Raw genomic sequence first — 16,588 nt, 5'->3', positions numbered from 1 at the left:
CAAGATACTATGCAACGTCCTGAACACTTCGTCCATACATAGTTAACCACTAAATGGTTTATTTCTTGACCAACAATGTGTCGGTATTGGAAAAATTACTCACCCCTATAACACCCCGTTTACACCCTGTAGGGCAGGTCAACCTTGATATTATCGACATACTCACTACGCCCCACTGTTCCACGGTATAAGTCTTATTGATAAACATCGTACGACACAAAAAGGAACACCGCCCTTTGTACCAGGCTAAAATTTTATGGGAGTGAAGGGCCGTAGACCCATTATTGAAGGAGATGGGGCAAAATAGTTTGGAGCAATATTGTTCCCCTTGGAACGCTGTACAACTTTGTTGAACATACCCAAGTGATAGCCCCTGCCCCAGCTCCAGAAAATGGGTATAATATGACTTTTTCACCCAAAAAATTAACGTTTTTTCATGTAACGGTGCTTTTACTTTAATATAAACAAATGTGAATGTTATGTATACTGTTGGATAGGTAATCTCAAGTACTTCAATTTTGACCCAAGGAGTGTTGCCCTACCTCCCTTAGTTAGGGAGCCATGGCCCTCGAAAGTGATGCCTTCATTTTGGAGGTTATCCATATAACCCCCTTTTTAACCCATTTCCCTTCGATTTAGGGGTTGGGTACCTATATATAATTGATCTACGCACTGTGCCCTTTAAGATAGTATACGTCACATCTCTATACAAAATGGCCCAAGTTCCATACAAAACGGGACACGGTTCTTGACTATCAAAAACGGAAAAGGTCTAGCCAGACCCGGGAGCATGAACGAGGGTTAAAATTATATGTATTTTACAAAAATCACAACGATAATATATTACACTCTCAGAAATAATCGGGAAATTGTCCCAAATTCTGGTAAAATGAGAAATTCATAGTTGTTCAGTAAAATGTGATTGAAATCGTGTACATTTACGATTGTATTGATTACAAAATTTCTGTCAAATTCGCACATTTTCACGGAAAACCGTGAATGTCATATTTTAATATATTTTACGAGACAACTTCACTACTATTTCCAACAGTGTATAACTGCAGATAATAGAAATTAGCGTACTATTGGTATTCTATATTTTTAGAAACACATGCTTGCACGGAAAATTATTCCGTACTCTTAACTTATTGTCTAAGTAACATATTACATGGTGCGAATGACAGTTGTTTCGTTTTCATTTTGATGACAAGACTTAAAATCTGTTCATCTACAGTTTTTCCTTTTTATTGGCAAAATGAAACCTTACGAAGCCGATGGAAGTTTATTGAATAATGCAGGGCCTCGAAAGTACGTAGCATATTTATGTACGCTTCGAAATTTCAATGCAGCGTTGTTTTAATGAATTTTTTTAAAGTCCTATTTTCGTGTATGTTCGGTGTATTTTAGAGAAATCTGCCGCTTTTCAATAAACTTTCCCTCTGATATAATTGTTTGTATACGAATGGTTGCGGAAAATTATTCCGTAATATATTTCGAAAAAGATTTTGAACAGTGTGTTAACCCTCTAATGCATTAATTTTTCCCAGGGCTGGGAGTATTGGTACTTGGTTGATTTTTGACCATAGATAGTTGAAAAAATATTCATAATCCTGGATTCCTCATGGTTTAGTCAGGAAATGCGATTGACACAAATCAGAGAACAATCAAATCCATTGATTAAAAGTGTTGAAAATGTGTCTAATTTGGAGTTCGAATAATTTATTTTGTCAAATTTTTGTTTTTGCACACATTTTTGTTTATAACACGACAACCACTTGATGTACACTAATAGTGCAAAGGACAAAATTATAGAGGACAACTTGAAAAATAAAATGTGATCCAACGTACGGTTTACGTTATACAGGCGTTCAAATGTTGCCCGTCCAGAGGCGGTTGTATGCATTAGAGGGTTAAGGAAAAAAAAGAAAAACAATATATTGGTTTTCAACAAACAGATATTTTGCATGTATTTATATTATTAGACATTCGTATACAGACAATTAGACCGGAGGAATAATTTATCTTACGAATGCTTGGAGGGAAAATGCGGCACATTTTGAAATAACACTCCATAACACAAATCAAAGAGAAATAAAGGTATTTTTTGAAGTGAAACTTCGACCGAAATGCTTTTTTAAACAATGTAAATTAATTTGCTCCCTGGTAAATGCCTATTAGCAACAAACATGTGTGCCACGGTAGTCAAAACTGTAAACACTATACACGGTGATCGATATAGGAGTTCGTGTGTTATTTTTAGTTTAACTTCTTACTATATGTGGCGCTGGTGTTAAGTGTCAAAAAATTAAGCATCCGGCTAGCATGCATTGTCGTAGTACAAAACGTCGGGTGTAATTTCTCCGGCGGGGCGCTGCTGCTTCTGTGGGAAATCACTCTTTTCAATCACTTTTCATTGAAAAGTGATAGTTAGAGAAAATGTAATTTGGAAAGTAATTACCAGAAAGAAGTAATAGAAGAGGTAATATTTGACATTTTGGATGTAATTTATGGTCAAAAATTACTTTTTGCAACTACTTTTTTCGTTGCTATTACCTATGCAATTACTTTTTTTGTCGTTCAATTACCGCTAATTTTACAATTACTATTTTGATCGATCGGAGGGAAAGTTTATTGAACCGTCGAGACAACTTCGCTATTATTTTCAACAGTGTATGCCAATAAAATCATGAAAATATTTTCATAAAAACACTTCGCGAAATAGGAAATGCAGATGACAGAAATTAGCGTACTATTTGTGTTCAGTATTTTTAGAAACACATGCTTGGACGGAAAATTATTCCGTACTCTTCACATTTTCTCACAAAAAATTATGATATATTATAAATTACTACACACAGGGAAGAATGGTTGAGATTTTTGGTACAATTGATTTTCTTTTTCGTAAAAATAATACAAAATTAAAATATCTAAGACAAAATTGATTTTTCAGAGAAAATTAGTTTGAAGCAAAATAAATTTTGTGTTAGATATCTTAATTTTGGATTATTGTACCAATTGTACCAAAAATCTCAACCATTCTTCCCTGTGTGTGTATATTAACATACCTAAAAAATTACGGCCTATTTTGATACAAGTTCAAAAAAATTGGCCAACTGTATGTGCGAATGATTCCTGATGATAAATGAACAGAATGGGTCAGAATCTACATTTCTCGGCGATATGAAATTTCGTTCAAATCGATTTTTTTTCTTATTTCTTTATGCACATACAAGGTGAAACAAATAGCATTTGTAGGGGACGGAATTCTAGTATGAACACTATCCATACTGAGGGAAAAATATTATCCATAGCGTACAGAAACTTGTAACGTACTTTCTCTATCGTGAGTTATTACGTAAATTTCCGTTAGGTTACGTCGACTTACGTCGAGTTCCGTCAAGTTCCGTCAAATTCCGTCAAATCCCGTCAAGTTTCGTCAAGTTCCGTCGCCTTCCGTCAAGTTCCGTCGAGTTCCGTACGGATACGGAACTGAATTTGTTCCGCAGACCTCCGTCCCCGCACGGAACCTGAACGGATTCCACACAGACGCGGAACTCCGCGGAACAGAGGGAGCTATGACATTTACCCAGAACGAATGAAGCCATAATTTTTCGAACTGAAACTGCAGTGCTCGTCCAGCTCTTGTGCAGATTATTTCATGAAGCGCAACAAAAAGGAATGGTATGTATGAATTATGTAAACTTTTATTATGAACATACATGTTTTGCATTTGAGAAAAATATAGCTAGATGCTATTATTTACTAAACTCTGATCATTTTGATGTATTATTTTATTTTTTAATTGTAATTTTCACATTTTTGTTCAACTGAAATATCACAATATCCTATGTTTATAAAATAACCCATACGAAAGCAATATATTTTTAATGTTTTTTTCTTCTTCGAAAATATCAATTTTTATACGTTATAAAATATATGAATGACTGCTGATGTATTTCTTGAAACATTTTCAGATATTTTTATTTATTATAAGTTGGTTAAGTATTTTTATCAACTATAAACTAACTAGTGATTTTGATGGTTCACTCGTAGGCGTTGCAAGGTCTAAGGGACTTTTATTTTGAGATGGGCATGATGGCATTGCCACGGGAGTCAACCCTGTTCCACCATCCATTAAACTATCAAAATTGAATGCCACTACATTTGAAGGTGTTGTTATTTGCACCCCAGCCATATCTGCAATATTTTTATGTAGGCCAATTGTCTGCGAAGGAGGGGCTGTGAACGGTACATTCAAAGAGCTAGGTCGTGCAATTGGCTTAGAAGTGCCAGGAATTGCTGAGTTTATTGTTGGATTTGCAATGGCCCCTATAACAGGGTTTGCGCCTGATATGAGATGTTTGGTCGGTGATGGTACCTCTTCATATGCTGAGTCATCCACTTCAACTTTTATTTTACCGATCAACGGCATACGAATTGGTTCTTTGAATTCGATTTTAGATTTTAATTCCACCACTTTTGTGAAGCCACCAATTTGAAGCTTGCATTGGCTGCGATGTGACTGCAAAAGACACTCTAAATCCTCTTTTTCAGCTTGAAGATCTTGTATATCACGCTGCAATTTGTTTTTTTCACTTTCCAGTATGAGCACTTTCTCCAATAGCTCATTTGTTTGATCAACTCGTCGTTTACGACATCTTGCTGCTGCCAATTTATTACGTTCTCGGCGAACTCGTCGTTTCTCTTCTTCTTCGGGCGATAAATTCGCGGAATTTTTCGGTCTTCGACCACCCATATTGCGTTTCGAGATGTTTCCTGCAATTACATAAATATCGAGGTTTTTTAAATTATTGTTCTTTTTTGGAAATAATATGTATTGTATACCTTTGACAGATGCAATCTCAGAAAAATTGGTTTCGAATGATGTTTCTTGATTTGGCGGTGACGTATGCCAAGATTCGCTAGAATTTGAGTCAGAAGAACCTAGACTGTGTTCTTGAGATTCAGGTTCAAACTGAAAATTAGGTAATGGTGGCGGTACAAATCCCGCTTGACAAGGTACCGTATTAGATGTATCGTTGGTTAACTCCAGAAAAGTCTATGTTTTTGCAATATATAAATAACATTTTTAAAATTAGTATTCAAAATTAAAAACGGATTGAATATAAAATTTGGTAAAAATTTTAGTGTCATCTGCTCTGATTTACAGTTCGATTAGAAAAACCACATATAAATAATCATGGGTTTTTTCAAATATTTTTTCCACTGAACTAAGCAAGAAGAAGAATAAGAAACTGTCGGATGCGTTGCGACACCGCCATGTTTGCGATTTTCTGGTCTGGCATCTTGAATCAATGGTTGAAATAGTATGTTTTTTTCGACTTGTCTTTTTGTTGATAAAATGAGTATGTTTCCGTCTAGAAAATTAGAGTAGTCAACGAGCGCTTGCTCGTTAGTTCGCATACGAAAATGTTCGTTTATTTCGTAGCTTCTCTGGCTAACAACGAAAAATAGACCCTGATGAATTATTCTTATCGAATTCGAAAAATGAATAAATATATTGTTTCGTCGATTTCCAGGTATTTGGAAAATTTTGCATATGGTTATTTTGCTCGAGAGCTTACCCTTTACACACTCAATATTATAGCGACATCTATTATTAAAATAGCTTGTAGTAAACGCATTCATAGCATTTCACTGTAGTTGCGATGTTACCTATTAAATTCCCCTGTGGTATGTAGTTAACAAGTGTCAAACATGAATGTGTCAGTACTACAAGGGAACTTAATAGGAAACATCGCAACTACAGGGAAATGCTATAAATGCATTTACTACAAGCTATTTTAATAATAGATGTCGCTATAATATTGAGTGTGTAACGGTAGCATGGGTAGCATATATGAAAATAACATACATATCTTTATAAATTATTATCTAATTGACATATTATGGTGGCCATCAAACCTACCCGACAGTCCCCTAAATATTCGATGTTGAAAAATTGTATGTTGATTCTAACATACCTGTTCAATATTTCGTAATGTAGTCGGTGTTAATGTGGAAGTAGTTCTAGTCGGTACTCCGCTGTGAATCCCGTCTAAAGAGACAAGCTGTAAATATAGAAATTACATATTCCTTTAGTATTCATGTCCACAATAAACAGGGCAAAGTATCGATATCAAATTTTTATACGTTTGGCGTACGGTACCATGAAGTGGAGATTTACTATAAGTAAAAATCAATGTTCTATACTTGCAAATGTCTACTACACAATGAGTAACTATTAAATATATAATGTTTTACTGTAAATTTTAATTCAATGAGTTGTTCATCTGCATTGGCAACGAACAAAGACTTTAAACGTTTTCAAACAAGGGTGTGAGTCACACCGTGTGACAAGCAACTTGTATTTATCAAAAGAATTGTTATCAAATTTATTTCTCGTGCCGAAAGCAACCTTAAATAACTGGCTTAATATTTTAATTTTTGCAGGAAAATGACGAGAAGGATCATGAAAAACCTGATATTTTCGTGTTTTAGACAGTTTAGTTACAATTAGAGTATTACTACATAGATAGTTTTGATTTAAATAGTTCTAATTATTGTTTCCCAACTTTTATGGGAATTTGATTTGTGAATGATGTAATAAATAAGACCTAACCAAAACATGGAAATAAATAAAGGCAACCGCATATCAACGGTCCAATAAAGCCTAACTTAAATGTGTGAAAATGAAAGACGAACTGAAGCGTTGAACATTGTAATAACGGCCTATATGACTGCAAAAGTCGTCGTTCAATATATGAAAGAAAGGTAAAAGATAAGTTTTACGTCTAATCTAAAAAAGTTCCTCTTGGTAGTTTCGAATTTATGTAGAACAGTAGGAGAAGGTTGATGTAAAAGGAAGTACAAAGAGCACATTTAAATTGATCCGAAATTATTTTCATGGAATCTTTTGTAGAAGAATATATCGGTGGTACAATATGCAACACAAACTTTGTAATTTCAATTGAAATAAACATAAGAAAAGAATATATTTATGACAATGTTGTTTCCTATTGTTCGAAAAATTTTAATTCCTAATTAAAAATGATACAATTGGAATTTTTATTAAGTTTCAAAGAGAATCAAATTGAAAACATCAAATTTTTCTGAATTAATTTACATTTTTGTGTGAACAAAACGTCAAAAATAAATGACGACCATCACCATTGAAAACCCTGTTGGAGAAAACATGCAAAAAATAATCAGTTTGTCAATTTCATCTGTCTACGCGCAGCACACAGTGCACCTCACTTTTCAATTAACGATAACTTGGTTCATTTGACATGAGAATATGCACAACAACTCTTCTTAAGATGTATATACAGATTTATATAAAGAATTGCTTACCATCTTCGAAACTGGAAACAATGTGGATATAATATTTTTCTATGGTTTCGAAAATATAGACAACAATATTTTCGTCAAATGTCAATCTCAAATACTTTTTTAATCCAAAAATTGAACACAGCAAAGGACTAAAATGGACGATATTGCGTCGTGTTTTGTTCTGTTCTGTTCTGAATATTTATTGCGTGTCTCTTCGGAACAACTCAACAGAAATTAAGTGGGAAGTATAAAACCGCATACACACACTATATTTTTTACAAAATGCTTTCATTTACAGACTTTTGATCTCAAACTCAACTATGATTATTTTGAAGCACTAATTTTTTTTGCGTAACTTCAGTTTCTAACATTGAAGATTAAAAATTCTTTGCAAGAAATTACAGATTTAGAACATAAAAATTGCAAAAGTTTTTAAAAATAGTAGTGTGTTGCAGAACTGAACGAAAATGTAATTGTTTACAGATTCACAATTTTTTGGGCGAAGTTGTTGACGAATGTACGAACATTTTAATGGTTCAAGCTCAAAAGAATAATAGTATGATAACTTTTCAATTGATTTTTTGCGTGATTCGATTGATTTTTTTAAAATCTGGACTTCGTGTTAAATTTGTCAATCAACACAAAATGAATGAATTTTTTAAACTTCACACTTGAAATATCGCACTGACTCTGATTTGAAAAAAATATCACGGAATTTCAGGCTTAAAACTCCCAATTGTTCTTATTTTTGTTATCAATTCAACCTACAAAGTGTGACTAAACCGATGCGTCATCAACATGCTTGTTTTATATATGTGCTTGACATGGTGTGAGTTCAACCATGATATTCACTAGGTTTGTCGTCGTGTTTTCTTGTCTCTTTTCCACTTGTGTTCGCTTATCCATATGATTTTTTGTTCCATTTCAAGTCGTATGACGTAAACAAATAACAATGTTGATATATTCACATGAATATGAGCCTGTACTTCACTGTAAAATTTTCAACTTATGATGAAATGGCCGCGAAAATTGTGGAAATAAAAGAGAAAAAATGAAATTATTCACAAAAGAGTAGCACTGATATATTTTTTTAAAAATAAAATGAAAATAAAAATACTAGAACAATAGCTGATATTAAATGAGTATCAACGCGTCAATATCTGAATGGAAGTTTGGTTTCAAATCAATCGTATCAGTTTAGCTACATTGCCTTTTGGTGTGAATTGTTAATGTGTAAATTTGTCGTAGTTATAAACGTAATTCAGGCTGTGAGTCATCACACAACGTTGGTGACGAATGCCTTTATTCTTAAAAAGCGTATGCTGTTTTTCGTTCAAAAATATGAATCGAAAAATGCGAAACGTTTAAAACTGAATTAAAAATTGCATCGTTTACGAACAACAATCGTGATTTAATTTACTTGAATGTGTGCGGTTTTTTTATTAAACTTTCAAGTGCATGAACAGTGAACACAAACACGCACGCACACAAACACACAAACATTCATTCACGGATTTCATTTATTGCTATTTCAAATGATTATACGAACATGTACATGTGTATATGTTAACCGCTATGTATTTCTTTTCGGAGAAATCAAAATAAATTCTTGGAAATATGCACGAGTCATCAATATGAAAATACATACATATGTGCAGTCAATGTGAATTAAAGATACATTCCCTGAATTCAGATCATCGTTTGAATTGTTGATTTACAAAAGTTTTTTATTTACACTGATATCAATTGGCATTTATAAATCTTGAAAAAATCCGCTTGAAATTTTTAGTTTTGTTCCCTATTTATACTTTTTCGCAAATGTTTCAGTAACACCTAATTAACATTTATTAGTGAGGTTTGAAAAAACCATTTTTATCATTTGTTCTTCTTCTATTTCACACGTGCAAATGGTAATTAATCTATCCATTCTTTATTATTATTAATGAACCATCAACCAGATAATAGTTGAACAGAATGGTGGCCGATTGAATTGGAAAACACAATCGCCAGCCAGAAAATCCTACGAAAAGGTTTTCACACAAATAGTGTATTAAACAGTGTGACTGAATGTAGCTTATCAACATTGAATGCTGCGTTCTATTCAAATTGATGTAGTAGTTCCACGCGAGTCTTTATAAAACTTATGGTGAGAAATTTCCACTGTCAAAGTAACCAATAAGCTTTGGTTTTGGGGATTTTAGAAAATAGCCAATTCAACAAGGTAATTAGGTCGATAGTTAACACTTCTTCAAATTGCTTATCATTGAAAGTCAAAGATAAATGATGTTAGTTTTGTTTGTCATTTCTTAGATTTTGAGCACACATTTATTTCGTACTAAACCAAATGAATTCAACATCATATACAAATCATGTACATTGTTTTAACTTACGGCAGATTGAGAAACACTAGATGATTGTGTTGTGCTGCTATCGTCAATTTCATCACTTGATATCGAATCTTCTGATTTTACATCAACCATTTCAAGTTTCATATTGAAATGAATGTGCCAATAGTCGTCTATAAATTCTGCACCCGAATATTCTTCAATGGAATAAAATATATGTTTTTGATCTTTTACTTATTAAAAGGCAAAGCTTTGTTTGCAACAAAACAATACGTGTGATGTGCAAATGTCACCACACCCTGCGTACTTGTATTGGCATTTATACTTAAGAATTCTGTGAATCTGTTCAGGGAGAATATAGATTTTCCTATTTCTAATCTCAAGAAATATTTTTCTTGCTTTCTTACATTCTTAAGAATTGGAAAAAACATGTGAGCTCAGAATTTTCCATTCTCTGGACTATAAATTTAAGTCACTAAATATTATTATTGTGAATCAAATAAAGTAAAATACTTAACGTATTAAGTACTTAGTGTTGCAGTTGAAATTTTTTTATCTATACTATTGTCAACATGAAACGATTGCGGCGATTATCTTTGAATGCAAAAAAAATACAATAAATATTCCAAATTTCCATTAAAATGCATGATATCCAGCTCAGTTTTGGATTGATTTGGTGTGCAGATCGTTAAGTGAAATATATTTGTTCTTGTGAAAATTTCCGATTTGAAGAAGAAAATATGTATGGTGTCATTCGACTAATGCATGAAGCAGCTACTTGTTTCGGAAGCGGTATTTTGGGCTTGGGCTATATGCTCATTAATGAAAATGGAAGTAGAATTTTCAAATATTTTTCATTTTCATCAATTGGTGCCGGCATCATGTACTTTTTGATTCAACGAAATCGTAAGAAAACTGTTAATGAGCGCAACGTAATATTAATCACAGGATGCGATTCCGGATTAGGGTATCTGAATGCTATTTCATTTCAAAATTTCTGGAATAAATTTAATATTTTGATGTTTCTGATAGATTCAACATGGCTCTTTATTGTAATCTGAATTTGAACATGTTTGTTTGTGCGGCATGTTTGAATACCTGCTCAGAAGGAGCTCAAAAACTACTTGATCAATGCAATCCAAAGCGACTTTTGCTCGTTGAATTGGATATCAGAAAGAGTGCTAGTATTTTGCACATTGAGAAAACTATCATGAATCTTCTCTCCAGCGATAGTAATTTAGGTATGGATGTGATTATTTTTTTCCTTTTAAGTTAACAATAATTTCAATTTTTTTCATCCAGAGTTCAGCTATCTAGTAAATAATGCAGGCGTCATGTGTTTTGGTGAATTCGAATGGCAAACAAATGCCATAATCGAACATCAAATAAATGTGAATCTTTTTGGAACAATGAATTTCACCAGAAGCTTCTTACATCTGGCACGGAAATATAAAACGAGAATAATTAACGTTACTAGTCACTGTGCGATAGAGGTGCTTTTCTAAAATTGTGTATTAAGAAATAATTGTATTAGATGAAATGCTTTGGAATCATGTGAATAACTCGTAACGATCTTACACCATAATTGATATAGGCATTACCCGGTCTGGCGACTTATGCGGCCACGAAAGCTGCTCTCAGATTCTGGAGCGATGCTCTCCGCGTTGAAATGAAGAAATATGGCGTAGATGTTGTCAACTTCATTCCTGGCTCACAATTTATGAATACAAGTATAGTATCACGTCAAAAACAATATGCTTCGGAAATGTTGGCAGCATTTACAGATGAACAATTGGAATTTTATGGTGACTATTTTGAACGGTACAACAAATATTTAAGCTATATACCGAACCATTCAGTTCAAGTAATTTCGGATAGTAATTTATTCAACGAATTTGGTAATACAATCCTTGATTATACACCACGGGCTATATACAAATGCGAACCAATCAAGTTAGTATATTTGTACGAAAATTATTCTTACAATTTTCTAACAAATTATTTCGCCTGCATTTTAGATATACCATCTACCACATTTTATTTAAATACAGTCCTGTCTTTCTGCGTGATTTGCTAATCATTAAATTTGTAAATATGCCAGCATACGAAACCAGAGAAGGATTGATCAAACAATAAAACTACTCAACTCAATACGTTATCTTTTTTACTAAAAGATTGACCATACTCTTACATACTTCTTTACTTCATTTAAACTGGTATTGTAGTTAATATTTAAATATCTCAATTTTATGGGTATTTTTCAGGAATATTTATCCATTTGAAAATGTTAAAAAGTACCATTATTACCGGGCAAACCAGGTGTTTGCAGTATAGTTCATACGTTATATCCCATTTTACGATGTATCAATAAACTGAAGCTAAGACAAAATTGGTATAATTTTAAAAGTTTACATTTATTTTATTTTTTTTCAATATTTCGTTTCAAACTTTCTAAAAAAAGTCTGATAGCTTTGGGTACCAGAGCCACCTTGCAAATCGTGTATCTATTGCAACTTGGATATATTTTGTTACAATTTCTATCCGTTTTACTTAATTTCAGTTCTTTAAAACTCGTCAGTGATGATGAAATTACTTTAGAGTTGTATCGAATGCCTTTTCTAACTTGTGTCCTCAATTCAATTCCGAATCGGAGATTTCTCAACTAATTTAGAATATTTTATAACAATAATAGAAAAATGATTGAAGTTCTTGAACTGAAATAAAAGTGGATATGTGATTTATAACTTTGATTTGGATTGGGCGGTAGCACTGGTGGCTAATTGTCAAGATGGATGATTAGTAGGCGATTCATAACGAATATGCATCGAATTCCCATTTCCAGCCTCAAGAACATATCTAATTTCGAGAAAAATAAGAAAATAAAGTTAGTTGAAAAAATCCAGAGAATACTATGGGATATGTTTCGCGCGTTGTGTTCAGTGTAATGCATATATAACAAAGACAGTTGAAAGAAGAAGTGAGCCATCGTTAGTGTGAAGAGTTCGACAGAACATAGCGATATACTGTTCACACTAACGACAATGACGATGCATGCAGATGCACGTACATGTCTTGCTCACTTCTTCTTTCAACTCTCTTTGTTCTACATGCATTACACTCAACACATCGCGCGAAAATTATCGGATATTTTTATGCGTCATTCTGTCCCATCTGAATAAAAATATATCATAGTATTCTGTAAAAAAATCAAATGCGAAACAATAAATTTCGTCGCACCCAATCGATGTATAGAATTTAACCAAACTGTCTTTGCATTCCAATGACATCTTATAGCACCCTAAGAACTCTGCCAATAAAGTTACAGTTGCTACAATCCTATAAAATTGAATTCCATTGCATTATTATTGATTTCATCATTTTAATTTGAGAACACTCACAATTTACCCAGTTGCTTGCCTCTGTAGGTATTATTCACGACAACATCTTCCAATCGAGCTCTCTACGGAAAAATATCGGCATTTAGCAATTGTTAATAAATAAATTTCAGAAAAATACATTGCCGCAACCATGGATGAATTTGTGTTCAATCACAAGAGTAGCACTTCCAATTAGCTGGTTTATGCGCGTATCTTCAATCACTGTCACGAAATAATCACCGCTGTACTTCATTTTATGAAATCGGCCTATATTATATAAAATTTGTAAACATAAGAAATTAAAAAAAAACTTCAAATTTTTTTCACATACTCAAAAAATCATCGCGGGAAATGTTGCCTACACTTGTCAGCTGTGATAACAATTGAAGAAATCCACGATCATAATCACCAACTTGTAAGGGTCGCACTTTAAGCCATGTTTCACCAGTATTGATCGCAGTTATTGGTGGACTAAATTTCGTTATAGAACGACTAAAATCCAATTTCGTTAATAGATTTGCATCATACAGTGCTTCCTCTACCTGAAAAAAATCAAACGCTTGCACTTTGAATCGCTTTTATGAAGTCCATCGTAGTACATTAAGAAGAAAAATGTAAATATACTAGACACGTCGACAGTATTTCAAAACGATTCAAAGAAGATTACATTAAGCGTTGCCCAATTTCAAACATGAAATTGAGTTTAAAAATGGATTTCCCCTTATTTTTCATAAGACATACTTGCCATGTGGCATTTTTTATTATTGTTTTTGTTCAATCGATTTATTCATTCATTTACACCGTCATTTACTGGCTAAATATTTTGGTTTTTTTCAGTAAAAATGTATCTATGCATATATACAATTTAGGGCATAACAATAGTCTACTTCACAAAGCAATTTATGAAAAAATAGTTTTCTAACAGATAAGTTGCAGCCTTTGGAAATAAAATAGGCAAAACAGGTGCAAAATTGACCCTGAATTCAAAATGGAAACACCGGTTTTTCCAGTTATAAGATCAAACAAACCAGACCCACAATAAAATCGTGGATTCAATGTTATGGCTTTTATAGAAAATATGAATAATTTTCCAAAAACTGCTGAGTTTTATTATAATAAATTTCTACCCAACTTTGAATTGTTATAAATTGTTAGAATAGAGATATATTTTATATTAGATTAAAAAATTGAAATAATCATCTATCTATTTCACCTTTGAAAAGGTACTATTCAGTACCATTATGCTTCCGTTTCTTTTAAAGTGAATGGATACTCCGATGAAACGTAACTGATCAAAGTGATTGATATTTCTCTTGAACTCATATATATAGAAAAAAAAAATATATATATATATAAGTATGTTAGTATATACATACAATACATGGAATTCTTCGGTTATGTTCTGTCATTTCTGTGTGTTGTGACATTTTTGTTTTTTTGACAGTTGAACTGTCATTTCAAAAAAGAAAAAAAGTGAGTGTGTTCGGAGTTTGAGTGTGAATTAATCTGTAGAATAATTTTGTGTCAGCCCAAGAAGTAAAAACATGTTCCAGAATTTCCTTAGGAGGAGTCACATAATAAAAGATTTTGTCAAGACGAATCAAATATGCCCGAGAAATTTTTCGATATTATCACCATATCACAAGAGTCACAATGTACTCTTAAAACAGAAGGCTGCGCGTATACCATGTATTCATCCATACATTAGGCGAAATTTTATTGGTTTCGTTCCTGACAGAAAAGATGGTTATAAAACACAGAAAGAAGAACCTGATCTAGAGCACATCAAATACGGCTTGAAGCAATTTAAAAACGAACTTAAATTGTGGACAGAAGAAATAAAAGACACATTACGTGCAGATCCTTTGATGATTTGTCCGCCTGGTTTGTAACATTTTAGAGCTTTTTTCATTAGATTGTCACATTTTTGTAGTAATAAGATCAAGATCATAGTTCCAACCATTACGTGGGCTTTCGCGTATACAGGGCATTTGTGTTTTATGACCCTCTGGTAAGTATATATTACACTTGAATTTTAATTTGTAATGGAAAGAAATGTTTGGAACTTTGGTCAAATGCACCCCAAAAATTATGTGAAGGCATTTGGTATTTGATTTGATAATTTTTGCTTGGATTCTCATAGGCGAGATCGATACGGTCTTCGAATTTGGGAAACAGGAAGACATAGACAAATTCGTTGTAACAAGTGATAGTGACCATAATGAGGGATACAGTCATTGTTCATTGAAGATTAATCAGTCTGGTTACGGTTCATTCAGTGGCATCTTAGATTCAACAGTTCCAAAACAGGGAAAAATATCAAGAGCTGGTTATTGTAATATAACAAGTCTTCGTGTGAAAGTATAATTTTTGGTTGTGTATTTATTTATGATTTTATAATAATCACTTTCTGTCATTCAGAAATCATTTCAACGCGATTCATATTATGATTGGAGCCCATATAATACACTAGTATTGAGAATTCGGGGTGATGGTCGACCGTACTCATTGAATTTGCACTCAGATGGTATATTTGATGTAACATGGCATGATACATATAGTTATATCTTATACACACGAGGTGGTCCACATTGGCAGCTAACAAAAGTAAGTTAGATTTTCAGTTTGTATGTGTATGTTTGGTTCATTTGTTGAAATACAAAATTCAAATCTTTTTTTCTTTTTAAATTTAGATACCATTCTCCAAATTTTATCTGGTTGCTAAAGGATGTATACAAGATAAGCATTGCTATATGTCGAATATTCGCGTTTCACGAATTGGCATCACAGCTGTGGGACTGAACTGGATGGATGGAGAATTCAATTTGGAAATCGACTATATCGGTGTGGAAAATAACCCATACCATACTGAGGAATCATCCTATGAAATGTACAGAGTACCAAATTTCATAGCAGGCACCTAGTGATCCTTAACAATTCTATATAAATCTAGGTTCTTCAATGTAATAGTTTTATTAACTAAAAAAAATTCAACGTTTTTTTTAATCATACAATGAATTAGTGTTTCAAGATGTTTTTATATTTTCGCGTTTTCTTATTAGTTGGTATGTGTCCTTAGAAAAGATATAGCTTGTAGCAGCTGCTGCAGTTGTAACACCAGTAAAATACCACATGCAGACCAGAGTTGAATGATCTATATAGAGATGAAGATTGAAAAAAAAAATTAATAATATGGCTATTCATTTATTATTCAATTGATTATACCCAGTAGTCCATAAACTGGAGCTGCCAAACTAGCGGCAATCGTGGTCAATTGAACTGCTGTATTAACTTTACTGATCAAAGTTGGTTTCAATTTGGCTGTTACGTGTGTTGCATCAAAGTATCGTGTAAGTGTTCTCTAAAGTTATAATAATATTTCAATAAATATTGAAAAGTCGATTACTAATTACTCAGTAGTTTTATATTGTATTTACCGGTGATGGCAAACTTATATATCGAATGACAAAGCCGGCAATAATTAAAAATAAATCACGGAAGATGATCAATCCACATAGCCATGCAGGGAATAAG

The 16,588-nt window shown here is 32.9% G+C and overlaps 4 protein-coding genes across 12 annotated transcripts; 2 read left to right on the top strand and 2 right to left on the bottom strand.

Moving 5' to 3' along the window:
- Positions 1 to 3,686: 3,686 nt before the first annotated feature.
- Positions 3,687 to 9,858, bottom strand: LOC129578958 (transcription factor kayak). 8 transcript variants are annotated; one of them, XM_055468365.1, is made up of 6 exons: positions 8,101 to 8,834; positions 7,354 to 7,392; positions 7,127 to 7,181; positions 5,985 to 6,071; positions 4,846 to 5,059; positions 3,687 to 4,776 (listed from the first exon to the last, which is right to left on the bottom strand). In XM_055468365.1, the coding sequence occupies exons 1-6, from the start codon at positions 8,130 to 8,132 to the stop codon at positions 4,016 to 4,018; spliced, it is 1,188 nt and encodes a 395-aa protein (XP_055324340.1). In that variant the 5' UTR covers positions 8,133 to 8,834; the 3' UTR covers positions 3,687 to 4,015. The 8 variants fall into 8 exon arrangements, with proteins under 8 accessions (XP_055324340.1, XP_055324345.1, XP_055324341.1 ...); XM_055468370.1 differs by lacking the exon at positions 7,127 to 7,181 and adding an exon at positions 9,288 to 9,388 and having other exon boundaries at positions 7,354 to 8,322; XM_055468366.1 differs by lacking the exons at positions 7,127 to 7,181; positions 8,101 to 8,834 and adding an exon at positions 9,200 to 9,281.
- A 384-nt stretch (positions 9,859 to 10,242) lies between these two features.
- LOC129578959 (D-beta-hydroxybutyrate dehydrogenase, mitochondrial) lies at positions 10,243 to 12,075 on the top strand. Of its 2 annotated transcripts, XM_055468374.1 has the most exons (5): positions 10,376 to 10,644; positions 10,710 to 10,918; positions 10,980 to 11,170; positions 11,272 to 11,630; positions 11,696 to 12,075. In XM_055468374.1, exons 1-5 carry the CDS (start codon positions 10,418 to 10,420, stop codon positions 11,811 to 11,813), a joined length of 1,104 nt encoding a protein of 367 aa, XP_055324349.1. In that variant the 5' UTR covers positions 10,376 to 10,417; the 3' UTR covers positions 11,814 to 12,075. The 2 variants fall into 2 exon arrangements, with proteins under 2 accessions (XP_055324348.1, XP_055324349.1); XM_055468373.1 differs by having other exon boundaries at positions 10,243 to 10,644; positions 11,272 to 12,075.
- Positions 12,076 to 12,373: 298 nt separating this feature from the next.
- Positions 12,374 to 14,413, bottom strand: LOC129578963 (probable glucosamine 6-phosphate N-acetyltransferase). The gene is made up of 6 exons (XM_055468377.1): positions 14,268 to 14,413; positions 13,386 to 13,596; positions 13,194 to 13,321; positions 13,076 to 13,137; positions 12,915 to 13,013; positions 12,374 to 12,533 (listed from the first exon to the last, which is right to left on the bottom strand). The coding sequence occupies exons 1-6, from the start codon at positions 14,292 to 14,294 to the stop codon at positions 12,461 to 12,463; spliced, it is 600 nt and encodes a 199-aa protein (XP_055324352.1). The 5' UTR covers positions 14,295 to 14,413; the 3' UTR covers positions 12,374 to 12,460.
- Positions 14,414 to 14,499: 86 nt separating this feature from the next.
- LOC129578960 (complex I intermediate-associated protein 30, mitochondrial-like) lies at positions 14,500 to 16,072 on the top strand. The gene is made up of 4 exons (XM_055468375.1): positions 14,500 to 14,938; positions 15,198 to 15,415; positions 15,476 to 15,661; positions 15,748 to 16,072. The coding sequence occupies exons 1-4, from the start codon at positions 14,599 to 14,601 to the stop codon at positions 15,976 to 15,978; spliced, it is 975 nt and encodes a 324-aa protein (XP_055324350.1). The 5' UTR covers positions 14,500 to 14,598; the 3' UTR covers positions 15,979 to 16,072.
- The last annotated feature ends 516 nt before the right edge of the window (positions 16,073 to 16,588 follow it).

The sequence above is a fragment of the Sitodiplosis mosellana genome, unplaced genomic scaffold (assembly GCF_009176505.1).
Source record: "Sitodiplosis mosellana isolate CC-2019 unplaced genomic scaffold, AAFC_SMos_1.0 Smas_scaffold_6226, whole genome shotgun sequence".
NCBI classification, from domain to species: domain Eukaryota; kingdom Metazoa; phylum Arthropoda; class Insecta; order Diptera; family Cecidomyiidae; genus Sitodiplosis; species Sitodiplosis mosellana.
This window is presented reverse-complemented; position numbering and strand designations above follow the sequence as displayed.

Excerpts from the sequence above, each read along its gene's own strand:
- LOC129578963 (XM_055468377.1), bottom strand. The coding sequence starts at position 14,294 with ATGGTACTGAATAGTACCTTTTCAAAG. Across the intron at positions 13,322-13,385 it reads TTCCCGCGATGATTTTTTGA|GCCGATTTCATAAAATGAAG; the intron begins GTATGTGAAAAA and ends TATATAATATAG. Across the intron at positions 13,138-13,193 it reads TCATCCATGGTTGCGGCAAT|AGAGCTCGATTGGAAGATGT; the intron begins GTATTTTTCTGA and ends ATTTTTCCGTAG.
- LOC129578958 (XM_055468365.1), bottom strand. The coding sequence starts at position 8,132 with ATGTTGATGACGCATCGGTTTAGTCACACTTT. Across the intron at positions 6,072-7,126 it reads CGTTTTGTTCACACAAAAAT|CTTGTCTCTTTAGACGGGAT; the intron begins GTAAATTAATTC and ends CTATATTTACAG. Across the intron at positions 5,060-5,984 it reads CATTACGAAATATTGAACAG|ACTTTTCTGGAGTTAACCAA; the intron begins GTATGTTAGAAT and ends GCAAAAACATAG.
- LOC129578959 (XM_055468373.1), top strand. The coding sequence starts at position 10,418 with ATGTATGGTGTCATTCGACTAATGCATGAAGCAGCTACTTGTTTCGGA. Across the intron at positions 10,919-10,979 it reads CTCCAGCGATAGTAATTTAG|AGTTCAGCTATCTAGTAAAT; the intron begins GTATGGATGTGA and ends TTTTTCATCCAG. Across the intron at positions 11,171-11,271 it reads CTAGTCACTGTGCGATAGAG|GCATTACCCGGTCTGGCGAC; the intron begins GTGCTTTTCTAA and ends TAATTGATATAG.
- LOC129578960 (XM_055468375.1), top strand. The coding sequence starts at position 14,599 with ATGTTCCAGAATTTCCTTAGGAGGAGTCACATAATAAAAGATTTTGTC. Across the intron at positions 14,939-15,197 it reads TTTGATGATTTGTCCGCCTG|GCGAGATCGATACGGTCTTC; the intron begins GTTTGTAACATT and ends GGATTCTCATAG. Across the intron at positions 15,662-15,747 it reads CACATTGGCAGCTAACAAAA|ATACCATTCTCCAAATTTTA; the intron begins GTAAGTTAGATT and ends TTTTAAATTTAG.